The 19,173-nt window shown below is 38.2% G+C and overlaps 1 protein-coding gene across 1 annotated transcript in view; it reads left to right on the forward strand.

Moving 5' to 3' along the window:
• Window positions 1-19,173, forward strand: part of mccc2 (methylcrotonyl-CoA carboxylase subunit 2) — a 158,698-nt gene that overhangs the window by 90,478 nt on the left and 49,047 nt on the right. Inside the window, 3 exon segments of the mRNA XM_069936759.1 lie at window positions 361-425; window positions 6,363-6,462; window positions 10,913-11,008. Coding sequence (XP_069792860.1) covers window positions 361-425; window positions 6,363-6,462; window positions 10,913-11,008 — 261 coding nt within the window.

The following is a 19,173-nucleotide window of genomic DNA, read 5'->3' on the forward strand; positions in this document are numbered from 1 at the left end:
TGAAAATAGGAGGGAGTACCATAGGGGAATGAATAGAGAGTCATAGAACATTACAATATAGGCTTTTCAGCCCATGATGTTGTGCCGACCTATTCTACAACAATCTAATTTTTCCCTTCCTCTTGCCCATAACCCTCTATTTTTTTTGTATGCTGTGCCTATCTAAGACTCTATTGTACTAGCCTCCATCATCACCCCAGGTAATCCACTCCAGAAATGCAATCATGATATGAATGCGAAATATGGATGGATATTGAAAGGAACAGCCTGATATCTGAATCCTATTAAGAAATTAAATTTTGCCTTTCATCCTGGCAAGCAGAAATATTTGTGACAATTTTGATTGTTGCACTTATGCAGGTGAAAGCTGCAACTGGTGAGGAGGTATCAGCTGAAGACCTCGGAGGAGCTGATCTCCACTGCAGGTAAACTATCTTCAGTAACAATTTGTTGAAGATCTTTTGTGATCAAGAGCAAAAAAATAATTACCTGGAAAACTCAATAGATTGAGCAGTATCAGTGGGAGAAAAAGAATTATCAACGCTTTGGGTTGAAATCATTGATTAAGCCTGAGACAGCAGAGGGCAGATGATTAGCGTGGAAGGGTTTAGACTGGCCAGTAGGAGATTGGTGAACTAAGGAGATTTAAAGGCTGATACACATATGTGAAGGGTGAGGGGTGGAGTTTAGAAGCAGTAGATCTACAGGCGCTGGCAAAGCAAGAAAGGTGAAGGAAGATGAGACATATTAGGTGAGGCTGGCAGGTGATGAGTGGAAACAAAGGCAATCTATGCTGGAATCTGATAAGTAAGGACAGTGATAATGGTGATATAAGGAAACTATTGTGGAGAATAAGAATGGGTGAGGTTCTAGGTGGGGCCAGCTGGGATAATGGGAGGGGGGATGGAGGAAGTACAGAAGTAGATAGGAAAAAGAGAGAGGGGACACTTCATCTGAAATTCAATGTTCATATCATTGAGCTGTAAATTGCCCAGTGGAATATAAGGTGATTTTGCTCATGTTTTGGTGTGCCTCACTTTAAGACTTTTTTTAATATAATTTTTTATATTTCACACTATGAACCATATTAACCAAAATACACACAAACATTTCCCTTTTGAATATACACAGTGTCATTTTCTCCTTTTTCCCCCCTCCCTTCCCTCCCTCCTTCCCACCCCTCGCTCAACCGATTAAATGTTCAACATATACAATACAATAAACCTATTAAACAATGTCATCACACATTGAAAATAAACAAGAAAATTGTGTCATCTACTTTTACACACTGGGTCAGTTCATTTCGTCTTCTCATTCTATCATTTTAGGGTGTGGAGGTCCGCGGTAGGCCCTCTCTGTTGTGTTCCATGTACGGTCCCAAATTTGTTCGAATAATGTGACTTTATTTTTTAAATTATATGTTATTTTTTTCCAATGGAATACATTTATTCATTTCTATGTACCATTGCTGTACTCTCAGGCTCTCTTCTGATTTCCAGGTTGACATTATACATTTTTTTGCTACAGTTGAGGCTAGCATAATAAATCTTTTTTGTCCTTCATCCAGTTTGAGGCCTAATTCTTTACTTCTTATATTACTTAGAAGAAAGATCTCTGGATTTTTTGGTATGTTGTTTTTTTTAATTTTATTTAATACCTGATTTAGATCTTCCCAAAACTTTTCCACTTTCTCACATACCAAATTGCATGTACTGTTGTTCCCGTTTCCTTCTTACAGCGAAAACATCTATCTGATACTGTTGGATCCCATTTATTTAACTTTTGGGGCATGGTTAATATAACTTTTGGTTAATATAGCCTGTGTAACCAATTATATTGTATCATGCGTAACCTCGTGTTTATTGTATTCCTCATAGTTCCAGAGCATAGCTTTTCCCATATTTAATTTTTCATCCTTATGTTTAGATCTTGATCTAGTTTTAGTTCTTGATTTAGTTTGGGTTTACAGCTTATTTCATCATTCTCTTTCTCTTTCAGCTTGATGTACATGTTTGTTATAAATCTTTTTATTATCATTGTGTCTGTAATCACATATTCAAAGCTGCTTGATGTGTAGATGGGAAGAGGAGTTGAAATGGCACATAACTGCAAGTTTGGGGTGGCCTTTGAAATCAAAGTGCAAATGCTTCGTGAAATGGTCCCCAAGTCTGAACCTGGCACCACTGATGTTGAGGAGGCCTCACCTTTTGCTATGTTTAGTGGAACAAAATGTAGTTTTTAAAAGACCATTAAATAGAATTTCAAATCTGTTTTTCTTCTTTTGCTGTTGGATTTTAATTTAAGAACCACAACACATTTTTTGATATGTTATCTGCCTTGTAGATGTAGGTACATAGCAAATAACAAAGTGAACCTAATACACAAAATGCATACATTGCAGAAGAATATAAGTAGTTTTATTGTCTAATTTCTGTGTCGATTTTTGACATATAGGAGTTGCATAAGACAATAGTGAGGCCAAATTTGGAGAATACTGTGCAGTTTTGGTCACCTAACTACAGGAAAGATCAATACAATAGAAAGAGTGGAGAGAAGATTTGCTTGGATGTTTCCCAGACTTCAGGAACTGAGTTACAGGGAAAGGTTAAACAGGTTCGGACTTGTACTTTCAACCTGGCTATGAGTGAAAGTAAGATCCTTTTGGTATGACTTGGCAGAAATTTTGACAAAAATTATAGAAGTGGAACCAGAGCCGCATGTATTGTGCAATTTTATGGTTATTGGCACAAAACGATCAAAATATCAAATACAGCAGTAGCCAGATGTTTGGCTGTTACTTTGAAGTGCGACTCCCCCTTACGTATTACTCGCTGGACTTTGGAAATGTAAAGTTGTACCCCCCTGGAAAAGATAACATAAAGAAATATGACGTGTTTGTTAAAATATGGCAATCTTATTTGAATCATACTGGCTTAAGGATAGAATTAACTTCCCCCAAAAAGGTTTAAATAGTATAGTTAGGTTGTGCTAAATTCCTGGAGATCAAGATATGGACTAAATGAAGGCATGCTCAAATACTTGTTTTTTGGACAATTTTTTAATGTTAGCAATTATGGATGGGGGGGTGGTGAGATTTGGGCAATCATATGAGAACTCTGTAATTTTAAAAATAGTATTTAAATGATCTATATGAGTCTTTGAAAAGTTAAAATATTAAAAAAAAACACACATGTCAGGACTTTGTTCCCTGGAACATAGAAGAATGAAGGAGAAATTTGGCACATATTTAAGATTATGAGGGGCATAGACAGAGTAAATGTAGGAAGGCCATTTTCACTGAGGGTAGATGCGATACAAACCAGAGGACATGGGTTAAGGGTGAAAGGGGAAAAGTTTAGAGGCAGCATTGGGGGGATCTTCTTCATACACAAGTGTGGAACAAGCTGCCAAATGAAGTGGTGAATGCAGGCTCAATTTTAACATTTAAAAAGAATTTGGACAGGGACATGGATGGAAGGGGTATGGAGGGCTTTGTGGGTGCAGGTCAGTAAAACTAGGCAGAAAAATACTTTAGCACATACTAGAAGGGTCAAAGGGCTTGTTTCTGTGCTGTAATGTTCTGTGGTTCTATATTAACCTGATAAAGGTGGATTAGTATTTTCTTGGTCCAACATGATGTTGGTGGAAGAGTGATGGATAAAAAAATCTGAATATATTATGGATTGGCTGCATTGTTTTGTGATTTGTTTGTGAGTATGCTTTATGTATTTAATAAGGATAATGAAAAAATGCTGAGCTCATTAAATAGGCGTGTTATCAGATTTTTAGCAATGAAACTATAGAACTGTAAAAACTACAGCCGACAAACAGGGCCTATGGTCCATGCTTAGCTATTTATTCTGCCTAGTCCAATCAGCCTGTATCCATTCCATCACCCTCCATACCCCTCCTATCCATGTATCTATTCAATCTTCTCTTAAATATCTGTATCAAACCTGCATCCACTACCTTCACTGGCAGCTTGTTCTGCACCCTCATCACCCTCTGTGTGAAGAAGTTACCCCCCCCCGCCGCCATGTTCCCTGTAAACATTTCATCTTTTCTTTTATTTTTCTCACTGTGAGCCATATCAATCAAAATACATACAAACATTTCCCTCTTAAATATACACAGTGGTATTTTCTCCCCTTTTTTCCCCCCTACCTTCCCTCCCCCCTTCCCACCGCACTCCAAACCCATTAAACGTTCAACGTATACAATACAATAAAACCATTAAACAATGTCATCACACAATGAAAATAAACAAGAAAATTGTGTCATCAACTTTTACAAACATTTCATCTTTCACCATTAACCTCTGTTCTCTATTTATTTTCTCACCCAACCTCAGTGGAAAAAGCCTGTTTGCATTTACTCTATACATACACACACACACACACTCATGATTTGACTACCTCTATCAATTCTCTGCTCATTCATGTAACCCATTCAACCTTTCCTAAGACTCAGCGCTTCAAGTCCTAGCAATACCCTTACAAATTTTCTCTGTACTGTTTCAGTCTTATTGATATATTTCCTGTAAGCAGGTCACCAAAACTGCACAAAAATTCCAAATTTAGCTTTATTTTGCAAGATTTGAGATCCTTTCTCGTTGTCCACTGCACCCCCAGTCTTAATGTCATTAGAAACTTGCTGATCCAATTTACCACATTATCCACCTGATATAGATGCCAAACACCAATGGACCCAGCACACCACTAGTCACAAGCCTCCAGAAAGGTAATCCTCTACTTCCTCTATTTGGCTTCTTCTGCAAAGCCAATGTTTATAAACTCATCCTTGATTCTGAGCAACTGAACCTTATTGAACACCTCCCATGTGATACCTTGTCACAGGCCTTACTAAAGTCCATGTAGACAACATCCATGGCTGTTCCTTCATCATTTTTCCTAGAAACCTCAAAAAACTTGATAAGATGGGTTAGACATGACCTACAATACAAAGCCATGTTGACCTTCCTCAATCACCATCCCTAATAAGTACTTGTACATCTGATCTCTTCAGATACCTTCCAACAACTTACACACTACTGATGTCAGGCTCACCAGCCTATAATTTCCCAGATTGTTCTTAGAGCCTTTCTTAAACAATGGAACATTATCTATCCTCCAGCACTCACCCAATACTAAGGACATTTAAATATCTCTGCTATGACCTCTATAATTTCTGCATGAGCATCCCTTAAGGTCTAGGAGAATATCTTGTCAAATCCTCAAGATTTATCCACCCTTATTTGCCTTACATCAGTAAGTGCCTCTTCCACTGTAGTCCGTATAGGTTCCAGCCTTACTTCTATAGATTTAGTATTTGCCTCCTGAGTAAATGCAGATGTAAAAAAACCCATTTAAGATCTTTTGGCTCCATACATAGGTGTCCACACTGATCTTCGAGATGACTAATTTTGTCCCTTGCTGTCCTTTTGCTCTTAAAATATCTGCAGAAGCCCTTGGAATTTTCTTTCATCTTGTCTGCCAGAGCAACTTTTAGCTCTCTGATTTACTTTTTAGGAATTTTCTTGCATTTCGTATACTCCTCAAGTACTTGATTTCTTCCTTGTTATCTAAACCTGTTATGCACCTTCTTCTTAAACATTACCTCAATATCTTTCAAAAACCCAAGGTTCCTTATACCTGCTAGTTTTGCCATTAATTCTGGCAGGACATACAAGGTCTGTAGTCTCTGAAGTGAAACATGAAAGTCTGCAGACGCTGTGATTGTAGTAAAAACAAAAATGCTGGAGGAACTCACCAGATCTTGCAGCGTCCATAGGAGGTAAAGATATATAACTGACATTTCGGACCTGAGCACTTCTCAGAATTTCACTTTTGAAGGTATCCCACTTACCAAGCACACCTTTGCCAGAAAACAACTTGCCCCAATCCACACTTGGCAGAGCCTAATGCCAACAAAATTGGCCTTTCTGCACTTTTACTGTGGGTGCCCCACCCTTTTTGGCCCCTGAGTTTGTCTTTTCAGGAATTTCCTGCCACTTGCTGAAACAAATGCTGAATTTGATTTCGTTCATGGTTAACCATCTTTTTCAAAGATCCACACGTGTAATGTTTTGAAAACTAGATTGCAGTCATTTTGAGAAATTATACTCTTTAGATAACTGTGAAAAGTTGTGAAAAAGTCATACTTTTAAAGCTAGCACCTTTTATATTTTGCCACCTTTAAAGAATGAACCACTTGATTCCTCGGGAACAAAGTTAGCTTGTGAAAGAAGTTGTTATTTCTTGGCATTTGTTAAAAACATAAAGCATGAAGGAATCTTGCAAAAACATGGAAACTATTTACTGTAACTTGAAGTTAATTAATTAACTTTTGTGTGAATTCTGTAGAAAATCAGGTGTTACAGATCACTATGCTCTGGATGACTCTCATGCACTTCACTTGGCACGAAAGGTTGTTCGAAGTCTCAACTATCAGAAGAAACTTGATGTAAGTACTTAACCACTGAGTCAGCAGAATTTTAAACTCAGCTCGTACTTATACATTTTTGACACAAAATTTATACTTTCAGAGGTCATTTAGCATTGAAATCTCAATACAAAACAGAGGAATTTGTCATTCTGTCTGTTCAAATAGGTCTGACAATGTGTGTCAAAGCAGCATAATTCATGTGCACATTCAGATTTGCCTATGACTTGCTTGTCACCCAAGGAGTGATCAATTAGGCTATTATTGGTATTGAAAACAGAAAATGCTGACAATTCTAACATTTTTCTAGACTTCCTTTGATTTTGATTAAAATCAAATTACTTTGATTTTAAACTCTTGAGATTTAATTTGATTGCATTCAAGTGGCTCTTCGCTCCTAATGTTATAAGTTAACATTATATACTCATGTATTCTCTGTCATGTCTGTTTTCTTTGTTCATCGAAGTAGTCAATTTTGAATAGCAAGATAATTTTGTCCAACTTTCTAGTGAACTAATAATTGAATAATACCTCAGACAGCTAATAGCTTATTTATCAAGACAATGGCTCTCCATGCTACCGTATCTTCAAGAATTGTCTCAACAAAACTCTTACAGGGCTTGACACAGTTTATATCAGAATGATTTTTCTCCTGCTTGAGTGTCTAAAATCAAGAATTCTCAAAATAGGTTGTTCAGGACTAAAATGACAAGAAATTTCTTGAATGTGAGGGTAGCGAATCTTTAGAATTCTTTACCTAAAAAGACCATGGAAGCTTAATGGCTGAGTACTGGTATATTTGAGACGGAGGTCAATAAATGTTTGTTGTGGGAATCAAGTGATGTAGGCTCTGTATAGGAAAATGGAGCCAAGATAAAAGATCAGCATTTAACTTTTCTAGTGGCAAAGCAGACATTACAGTGTGAAATGTGTAATTTTATTTGCCTGGCTCAGTCTGAAAGGAGACACCTGAACACTCCATACACATAAGGTAGAATGAGGACTTAGTAAATAATTAGTCACGGAATGCACATACATGAGAGAAAGCGTAGGAAAGAGAACATGTTTCCATCCATCTGTTGGGGATGGAAAAGCTCCAACAGAAACTGTTGCTGGTAAGAATCTGGAAAACAAGGTTACGCTGGACCAGGTTGCTCTCCAAGGGAAAAGGTACAGAGTCAAAAGGTTGTGGGACAAAAGTACTGAATAGTCTATTGCCTGTGCACTTAAAATGTAATGGACATGTCACTGGCTGAAGTTCCTGTTTCTGTGCTCCAGGACTACGTCATTACATTTGCAAAGGAACCTGGGAAAGCTTAGAGAGGATATTGTGTGTCATATGGGAACCATTGACATTGGAAGGATTAGATGACAGTTCTGCTTAGAATGAAGGACTTTGGGAGTAAAAATCTCTCCACTACTCAGACCATGTGCTAATATGCATTTGAACAAAGGAATAGAGAACACAATGTATGAACAAGGACTGGAACTTGGGGTGGGGGGGGGGGGGGGGGAGATTCCACCGCCGTGATAGAAAATGCCAGAGATTCACCACTCGGGCTAAAGAAATTTCTCGCATCTCCGTTTTAAATAGGTGCTTCAACCCTGACGTTGTGCCTCTTTCTATTTCCCCCTCTCCCGGTCTCTCTTTTTCTATCCCTCTGTCTCTTTTCCTCTAGCACCTCACTCCCTTTTCCTTCTCCTCTTAGAGTACGGTCCTTCTTCGCCCTCTCCCTTAACACTTCTCAGCTTTTTTCTCTTCCATCTCTTACCTGATAGCTATGGTCATTGCCAAAACTCCCCCCTCCTTTTTATTCAGGCATGTTTTTCCATATTCCTTTTTTTTTAATTATTTTTCACACCATAAATCACATTAGCCATGATATACACTATTTCTTTTTCACACATATACAGTGACTTTTTCTCCCCCCCCCCCTTTCCTCCCAAACCACCCCCCCCCTCTCATCCATTTTAGGTATACAATCTAGGTTGCATTAAGCCAGTCAGACAATGTTGTCATTCAACAAAATTACACCAGAAATTCTACTGAGTCCATTCTTTTCTTTCCTTCTCCTTCCATCAACTTAGGTAATGTTTGTCCCCGGTAGGTTTTCGCTATTGTATTTAATGTAAGGCTCCTATACTTGTTCGAATATTTCAATATTATTTCTTAACCTATATGTTATTTTTTCTAATGGAATACATTTATTCATTTAAATTTAGTAGTTTCTTCCTTTTTAATTTGGTTATGTATTCCATTAATATTTAAAGACATATAGTTCAGCGTAGCCCTTTTATATTTTGTTTATCTTCTCTTTCCGTTTTTCCATCATTACCTTTCCTCCTTTTCCATTTCTGTTTTCTTATTTTCAACTCTTTATAAGACAACATTCCTACAACATCCAACATTTTTCATATTCTCCTATTTCTATCTTATTTATCCCCAATCTCCCCTTCACCTCCTGAGTTGTCCTTTATCCCTTGTCGGACAACCACATCTCCCCTCACCATTTGGATTTGCGAATCCACTCGCAAGCGTCAACTGATTTTGCAGTGACCGCTATTTCCCCCCACCCCGCCTCCCCCAGAAAAGATTTCACTTTTCATATGTCACAAAGGTCACTCTTTTAATTCCCTCCTTATTCTCTCTATTCCATTACCTTCCCTTATTAATTCTTGTCTATACTATCTATATTTTCCTCTAAGTACAGATACATTCATGTATGCTCATTGTCTCTATTCACTCTTATACCTCTTTACCCGCATACCTATCAATCGTGATCATTTTTACTCTCATTACCCGTCTTCATCCCTCAGTCTATTTTTGTCTTTACCCACATACATATCAATCGTGATCATTTTAACTCTCATTACCCGTCTTCCTCCCTCAGTCTATTTTTGTAATTGTTCTGCAAATTTTCGTGCTTCTTCTGGATCCGAGAATAGTCTGTTTTGTTGTCCTGGAATAAATATTTTCAATACCGCTGGATGCTTTAGTATAAATTTATACCCTTTCTTCCATAAAATCGCCTTTGCTGCATTGAACTCTTTTCTCTTCTTTAGGAGTTCAAAACTTATATCTGGATAAATGAAGATTTTTTGCCCTTTATACTCCAGTGGTTTGTTGCCCTCTCTTACTTTTTCCATTGTCTTCTCCAGTACCTTTTCTCTTGTAGTATATCTTAGGAATTTTACTACAATAGATCTTGGTTTTTGTTGTGGTTGTGGTTTAGAGGCCTATACTCTATGTGCCCTTTCTATTTCCATTTCTTGCTGTAGTTCTGGACATCCTAGGGTCTTAGGGATCCACTCTTTTATAAACTCCCTCATATTCTTGCCTTCTTCATCTTCCTTAAGGCCCACTATCTTTATGTTATTTCTTCTGTTATGGTTTTCCATTGTATCTATTTTTTGAGCTAGTAGTTCTTGTGTCTCTTTAGTTTTTTTATTAGATTTCTCCAATTTCTTTTTTAAGTCTTCTACCTCCATTTCTGCTGCTACTGCCCGCTCTTCCATCTTGTCCATTTTCTTTCCCATTTCTGTTAAGGTCATCTCCATTTTATTTATTTTCTCTTCTGTGTTGTTTATTCTTTTTCTTAAATCCTTAAATTCCTGTGTTTGCCATTCTTTAAATGACTCCATGTATCCTTTAATAAGAGCAAGTATATCCTTTACCTTGCCTTTCTTTTCTTCTTCTATTTCCCTGTACTCTTCCTCTTCCTCTTCTTCTTCCTCTGGGTTGACCATCTGTTGTTTCTTTGGTGCCCTTTCTTCCTCTTCTTTCTTGTTTCTATTGTCTTCTGTGGTCTCTTCTTGCTGCAGGTGTTCTGCAGCTGTCGTTGCCGGCTGTGGAGTTCGACTCCCCAGCTGTTCCCCCCTCCCGTCGGTGTGTTTTTTTTCATTCGCATCGCGCATGCGCACTTTTACTCGGCTCTGCGAGCCATTTTTGTAGTCCATTATTTACCGACCTGAGGGAGCGGGTTTCTCTCTCCGCAGCGGGCCTCTTCGGACAGGTAAGGCCTTCACCTTTTTCCTCCTTTGTCTTCTCTTCCTCTCTTCTTACCGTTGCTTTCGATTTTTCTTTTTTTGTCGCCATCTTCTTTCCACCTTTATACTCACTTTTCTGTAACTTTTATTTCTGTGCCTTTGTGTTTTCCTTTGTTTTTCCCGACTTTTCTGGAGAGGGCTGGAGTTCACCGTCCGGCCACTACTCCATCACGTGACTCCTCCTGTTTTTCCATATTCCTGAGGAGCTCGGGCCCGAAATGTTGACTGCCTTTTACTTCCTTTGAATGCTGTATGACCTGCTGAGTTCCTCCAGCATTATGGTGTATTACACAAAAAATCTTTTGTTTATCCCGTAAAGGCATGTATATTTCATATGTTCAGCTATTAATTTATTGGGAAATAAAAATAGTTCTAAATGTTACTTATTTTTAGACAATAAATAATGGTTTTTTTTCCTTTCCAGGTAACAGTGGAATCCCCAGAAGAGCCACTTTTCCCTGCAGAAGAGTTGTATGGAATAGTTGGTGATAATCTGAAAAAAAGTGTGGACATAAAAGAGGTACGCCCTAACTCCCTCCACCGTTCTGCTCTTCTGTCTTTTATGGCAAAGCCAAAGTTGGTCCAACCAACTACCTTTCCATGAATCCTATGTGACTTAATCTTTGGGATCAGCCCAGCATGAAAAACCTTATCAAAAGCTTTACTAAAGTTCGTTTATTTTAGACAACATCCCCTGCCTGCCCTCATCAATTATTGTCACCTCCCCAAAAAAGCTGTCAAGTTTGTGAGACATGTCCTCCCCTGCACAATTCCAGCTCATTATCCCTAATAAATATGTTCCTTTCCAGATTGAATAAAACTCCCTAATGTAACAATATGAATATTTGGGGAGAATTTATAAGATTTAGAGTAGGTCACATACATACACACATTTTAAAACAGATCTTATTTGAAAGACTGAAGAATTCACATTGCAGGATCTCTGGAGAATGTAAGCACTTTTCACTGTCAGTTAATTGAACTGACAGTCATAAAATGCTTGACCATAGTCTTGTTGGAGTCATGCTGTCTTATCAGTACCCTTTCTGCAAAGTGCTCATAGAAAGGTCACTCCTGGATTTTGTTTATCTAACAACAGATGGGAGCAGAAGAAAGAACTCCTGTTGTTTTGTTCAGGAAGGTGGGGATTTTGCAAGACATGAGTCACATGCTGTCTTTGGAGTTTCAGTTGGAAAAGAGAGAGAGTTGAGTTAACAGCTCAGTCAGTCAGTGTGTGGGACAATGACAAGTAACTGAAAAGTGCAATCCAGGGAAAACTGTTTGAAACTGATGAAAGCAAGTTCCAGAGCAGTAGATGGCTGGAAGTGCTATCTGTCTGATGTTTCTCTTGAAATAGAGGAAGGAATGGAACTCTGGTTGCTTGAAGAAAGAGGTTACCAACTAGAAGGCCCTGATGGGGCAAGTTTCATCAGCAAGACCCTGAGGTGACTAGTGGTGGTACCTCAGTTGTGGAAATCTTGGAGCAACAAATATCTCTCTCTCCAAACTCTACAAGAACCTTCCTGAGTGGTAAACATTTACCTTTCAAGCACTAAGCTTGGCGAACTTTATACATGTTAAATTCTGTGCACAGTATGGTGATTGCCTGCAATCAGAGAACTTGGAAGAAGAAGTGAGATTGAACTGTGAACCAAAAAACTTTTCTTGAATTCACACACACATTGCATACATGTGCATTTAGAATTAGAAGGGGGTTAATTTGGGTTAGTTAGGTATGGAGTTAAATTAATGTTTGATTCTATTTTCATGTTTGAAGTTGATTAAAAATAACTTTTGTTTTAAAACCCACTTGTCTTGGTGAATGTCTATTGCTGCTGGGTTTTGGGGTCCTTTGGGCTCGTAACACTAAAAATGTTCAATAATTTTCCTACAAGGCTCACTGGCCTATAATTCCTAAATTAACCAGACTGAGTAGTGTGAGCTGCCTCAAAGTCTACTGTCCACTAACCTCTACTGTGATGAAATCTTTGAGAGGCTGGTCATGGTGAGAATTAACAGGCAAAGACCTGGCCCCATGGCAATTCGTCTATCGTCAAAATCGCTTCACAGCAGAAGCAATATTGCTGGCTCTCCACTCTGTTCTGAATTACTTTGAAAACAGAAATTCATACATATGGCTGCTCTTCATCGACTACAGCTCGGCCTTCAATACCATTATAGTACTGGTCAAAAAGCTACAAACTCTAGGCCTCTGTACCCCTCTCTGCCACTGGATTTTTGACTTTCTCATCGTAAGACCACAGTCAGTACGAATTGGAAATAATGTCTCCTCCTCACACAGGCCCACCCCAAGGTTATGTGTTTAGACCACTGCTCTACTCATTACACACCCATGAATGTGTGGCCAGGCACAATTCCAATACTATCTACAAGTTTGCCGATGACACCACAGTTGTTGGCAGGATCACAAGCAGCAATGTGGAAGCGTCCAGGAGGGAGGGAAATCAACTCATTGAATGGTGTAATGACAACAACCTTGTGCTCAACATCAGCAAAACCAAGGAGATGATTATGAACTTCAGGAGGAAGTCAGGGAAACATGACCCAGTCCTCATCGAGGGCTCAGTAGTGGAGAGGGTCAAGAACTTCAAATTCCTGGGTGTCAACATCTCCTAGGATCTGTCCTGGAGTCTCCACATTGATGCAATCATAAAGAAGGCTCGCCAGTGGCTATACTTTGTGAGATGTCTGAGGAGATTTGGTATGTCTCCAAATACTCCTCGTAAACTTCGACAGATGTGCTGTGGAGAACATTCTGGCTGGTTGCATCACTGCCTGGTATGGAGGCGCCAACTCTCAGGACAAGAATAAACTCTAGAGGGTTGTTAACTCAGCCAGCACCAGACTTCAATCCATCGAGGACATCTACATGAGCCATATCTTAAAAAAGCAGCCTCTATCCTTAAAGACCCCCACCACCCAGGCCCTGCCCTCTTCACTCTGCTACTTCACTCTGGGGAAAAGGTACAGGAGCCTAAACACGAGCACTCGACGGCACAAGGACAGCTTCTTCCCCGCTGCCATCAAATTCCTGAATAATGAATGAACCAATGACACTGCCTTCCTTTTGATGCATTGTCATATTTTTTATTTTTATAGGAATGTTATAAGATGAATTTCACTATTGATGCTGCTGTAAAACATCGTATTTCATGATTTGTTTATGACAATAAAATTCTGACTCTGACCTTCCAAACAAAGGAATAGCATTCGCTTTTATCCAGTTACTTGGAATCTCACTTGTGGATATGAAGATCTCTATCACGGCCCCAGCCTTGCTTATCTCAGTATGCTACAAGAAATGTTATTAGGCCCTGGGAACTTATTCACTTTAGTGTTCTTCAAGTGACCCAATATTTCTTCCTCCTTAATATCAGCATGCTCTAGAATATCCACATACCCCTCCTTGATCTCTCAAACATCCACATCTTTCTCTTTGGTGAATACTGAAGTGAAGTACCCATTTAGTTCCTCATCTACTTCTTCTGACACCAGACATAAATCTCTTCCTTTGTCCATGAGTGAACCTGTCCTTTCCTAGCCTCTCTCTCGTTTCTAATATGTGAATAAAGTGCCTTGTAATTTTCCTTCATCCTACTTGCCAGATAATTTTTGTGGCCCCTTTTAATCCTTCCTGATTCCTTGTTCTTGTTTCCTTTATATTCTTCGCCTGATTTCAGCTTCTTCAACCTTTTGGTTCTTTGTTCTTTTTGACTAAACATATAAAATCTCTTGTCCAAGATTCCCAAACTTGTCATACCTATTTTTCTTTTTCACTGGAATGTGCTAGACTTGAATTCTAATCAGTTGGACTTTAAAATATCCCACAAGTCAGATATGGATTTACCTAATAACAGGTGTTCCTAATCTACACTTCCCAGGTCCAGCCTAATACAGTTGTCATTGGTCTTCACCCAATGTAACACTCTCTCCCAAGGTGCAGCCAATGCCAGAAGCTTGAAGTATTTAAAACCCTCACTCCTGCATGAGCTCTTTAGTGATACATTCAACTGTAATATCTTTCAATTTTTTTGTCTCACTAGCAAATGGCACGGGAAGTATTCCTGAGATTACAACACAAGAGGTTGCACTTCTAATTGTTTTATTTTTAACCTAATCTTTTACAAGGCTTCATCTCTCTTCATGCTCGATGCCTAGCTGCTCAACCTCCCCTTTCAGAATTTCCTTGTGACTGGTCAGAAATATCCTTGACTCTGGCACCTGGGAGGCAGCACATCTACCTGAAGTCTCACTCATGACCACAGAAATGTCTATCTGTTCCTTTAATTATAGAGTCCTTTATTGCTGCGTGCCTTGACTTTAACCTATCCTGCTGTACAACAGAGGCAGGGTAGTAGGAAAAATGAGCAGAGGAATTGATGAATTGTGATTAAGAATAGTGATTATGAATTGTGGCCAAGAGATTGACAAGACAATATGGGAGGGTGAATTGGGAAAGTTGAATCACTGGTGAGGGAGAGAGATTTGAGATGAGGAGCACCTGTGTTGGGATGGAGGTTGAGATGATGATGTTGATGCAGATCTAGAGGTATGGCAGAGGATTAATCTATTGGTAGGCAATCCTTTCAATGCTGGAGGAGTGACAACATGGGTAACTATTTAACTTTTGTGGTCTCCTGAATTGGCACTATGAAGTTACGGCCATGTTATCCTTGCAATGTTCCAAAAGGAGCTTTGTAGAATATAGTAATTATATCAGGGTCATCAGAGTGACCCATGACCTGAAGTGGCCATTCTGATTTGCTGAAAGTGATTTCTCCAAGTCAGATTCATTTAAATGTAGTGCTGTGCAATCAAATTTGAAGTTCTTTGAATCTCTTCCACAATAATTGAAAATTATGCTATTTGGAGTTGGTTCCTTTACAAAATTATTTTGGCAAAGTACCTTCACTTAAAAGTATACTAACTCAAACTGCCACCTAAATTAAATTGGCCAAAGTGTTGATGTGAAAGATTGTTTTGCTATTTTTCACATAATGGTACACAGGTTAATGACACTGGCTCCTGAAATTTGGATCCAGCATGGTCAAATACTTATTAAATTAAGACTGCAAGGGATGCCAAGATTTCACTTTCAAAATTACTTAGAAATGGATGCTCTTCGAGTTTTACACCAAGCAATTCAGCTAGCAATGTGAGACTAATATTTTAGGCATCTGTAGTGCTTGTACAATGTGAAGGTAGCTTTAGTAATCTGCGCATTTTTGGGCATCCTTGTCAGTGCCTTCAAAACTTTTCTTGAGCCTTATTGTTCCAGATCTGATGAAAGGTCACAGTTAAAATGCTATTATGTGGTGGGAGGGGAGGATGTGGCCATGTTAATGAGCTGAGCAGAAGTGTTTTGAAAGAGCTCTCCACCACAAATGTATTAAAAAGACAGTTTAAAAGCTCAAAAACCAGAATTTTATTGTCAAAAATGGATAAAGCATGTACTAAATGACCGAGGCAACTGATAACAAAAACTGAAGAAGTGACAGCTCAGCTAGGAACATTGAGTGGAAGCCTGATGAGGAGTAACTTACCAGGAGCCTTGGGACCAGCTGAAGCCAACAGAGCTGGGGAGTCACCCCAAGATATAGCCTCCATCCTGAACATGATGGAAACTTTATGCAGTCGTTTTACAAGTGTGGAATCAGTGATGAGAGATATAAGAGAAGGTAATGGAAATCAAAGAGGTCGTGGAAGACTTAAATGAACGAATGACTCATTCAGAAACTGAGCTGGACAAAACAAAAGACAGGCTGAAGGCACTGGAAGTAAAAGCAAAAAATATGGGTCAGAGAAAAGAAAGGACAGATGGACAAGATCAACCATGTGGAAAATTTTAGCAGACATAATATTGGAGAGAAGGAATAGAGGGAAAAGACGTGCTGAGTTTCTTTGAAACGTGGATCCCACAAATGCTGGGACAAAATAAGTTTAATGCAAATTGGAAAATTGAAAGGGCTCACCGGACCCAGAAGTACAGCCGAACAGTGATCACGAATACAGCCCATTAATGGTGGACAATGCAAAAGTTGTGTTTTTCCAGGACTTTTATCCCTACCTTGGTCAAACAAAGAAAGGAATTTGATGAGGTAAAGAGAAAACTGTGATGTAAAAACTTTAAATACTCAATGATTTATCCAGCAACACTGAGGATGGATGTCTCAGAAGGTAATCGATGAATTTTCAAGAATAAAGAAGTGGAAGAATTTTGTAAAAAGTTATGAAAAGATTAAAGTCACCAGCTGAAAGGGCTGAAAAGACCATTTCAAAACGGGATGAACTGAAAGACGCATCTTTTTATTTATACTAATGGTACTGAGCCATCTTGTTTTCAAGAAAAAAAAACATTGGTTTATATGAAGAGCTCTGAAAAGATAGAACAGTGGGAAGGAAAACAGGAAGGTGGGAACCCCGACTTTTGTTGGAGGGGGGGGAAGATGGTTCTGGGAGAGGAGCGATTTTAAAAGATGGTGCTAAAGGGAGGGTTTCTTCTTCTTCCTCGGCAGAACCCACGGGCTTTTTTTGCAGGCTTCCGGGTACTATTGTCAATGTCATTGTCAGAGCTAGGGATATATTTGTGTTTCTTAAAGGGGAAATGTATGTGTTGGAAACGTCTTTTAATAGGTAAATGCTATGACAGTATTAAGAAAATTGGGAAGATATTGTTATACAATATTTGTGTGAAAAATGGTAAGGATAAAACACTAAAGCAGTAGTTCTCAACCTTTTTCTTTCCACTCACATAACACTTTAAGTAATCCCTATACCAATGGTGTTCTGTGATTAGAAAGGAATTACTTAAGGTAGTATGTGGGTGGGAAGAGAAGGTTGAGAACTACTGCTTTAGTGTTTTATCCTTATCATTTTTCACACAAATATTGTATAACAAATATTGTATCACTGCTCTAGACTTAATTCTTACTGAAATATTTTGCTTGAAAAAAATTCTCATTGGCCCATTTCCTTTTGAGTTACGAAAACGTGCACATAACGAGTCAATTAAGTACGATTAAAACAGAGGTTTTCAAACTTTTTCTTTTCACCCACATACCATCTTAAGCAATCCCTTACAATCACAGAGCACCTATGGCACAGGGAATACTTAAAGTGGTATTTAAGTGGAAATAAAAAGGTTAAGAACCTCTACAGTAAAGTTTATTAGTCTTAATATTAACGGAATAAACGGAACGGTGAAGAGGAAGAGGGTCTTGGTATTCTTAAAGAAATTAAAAATGGATACAATCTTTTTGCAGGAAATACTTCTTACCAAATTAGAACATGATAAATTAAGAAGAAGATGGATGGGACAAATATTATCTTCCTTTGGTTCAAAGGCAAGAGGGGTGGCTATTCTAATTAATAAAAATACACCACTATTAATAGAAGATATATATGGAGAAGCATGAATATTTATGAATAACTATGCCTTGAACTTTGACGATAAAGTCTTTATGAAGGACATCGTCTTAAAAACAGCAAAGGAGACTTTAATTTCTGCTTGGACCCAATTCTAGATAAATCGGCAAGAACAATAACGAAGGTGAAAGCAGCTAAAACCACAATTTCATATATGAAAGATCTAAGTCTTATTGATGTATGGGGGCTATTAAATCCCACAGAGTGAGAGACTACTCTTTTTACTCAAGGGTGCATGACTCACATACAAGGATTGACTTATTTTTAATGTCTGCCCAGTTAGAAAAGTAAAATGATTAAAACAAAAACAGAATATCTAGCAAGGTTTCTATCAGCCCATTTTCCATTGATATTAACTATAGCAACAACAATGGAAAAGCAAGAGAATGTATATAGATGCTGTCTCAATACTACATTGCTTAAAAGAACTGACCTCAGCGAATTTATAAAGAAACATAGAAATATTTTGTGAAACAAATCTGCCATCTGCTAATAATAGTTTTCTAATATGAGACACCCTTTAAGCATATTTAAGGAGACAAATTATATTCTATATAAAGAATCTTAAGAGGGAACCTATTAGCAGAAGTAAACAGTTTGGAGAAGGATATTAAAGAATTAGAAAAGAAATCAAAGAACAGGACTACAATAAGAATACAGATTACTGGAGAATAAAAGGCTAAGATATAATACAGAAAAAGCTATTAAAAACTAAATAACAATGCTATGAGTTGGCTGAATGGGCGCACAAAGTTTTAGCTTGGCAGATTAAAACAGAGGAGTCATCAAGAATGATAAATGCAATAAAAACAGAAGCAGGCACTATAAGCAAAAAGAAATTAATGACACTTTCAGACAATTTACACAAAACTATATAAATCAGAATTACTAGGAGATTAGAGTGAAATGAAAGAATTTTTGCTGAATGTAGAACTTTCAAGGCTGGAAGAGAAAAAAAGGATAGATACTCCCTTCACAAGGGAAGAAATCGAAAAGGCCTTGAGCACCCTCAGGCTAATAAATTACCGGGAGAGGATGGATTCCCACCTGAGTTTTATAGACAATTCAAAGAATTATTAATGCCCCTTTAAATGTATGTCCTGGACAAAACTGTGGAAACACAGACCCTCCCAGAGTCATTCTCAACCGTGATTATTACAGTGTTATCAAAAAAAAGGGACGCACAAAAAATCTTGTCAAACAGACCAATATCCCTGGTAAATGCTAATTATAAGATAC

This window comes from Narcine bancroftii, chromosome 1 (assembly GCF_036971445.1).
Source record: "Narcine bancroftii isolate sNarBan1 chromosome 1, sNarBan1.hap1, whole genome shotgun sequence".
NCBI classification, from domain to species: domain Eukaryota; kingdom Metazoa; phylum Chordata; class Chondrichthyes; order Torpediniformes; family Narcinidae; genus Narcine; species Narcine bancroftii.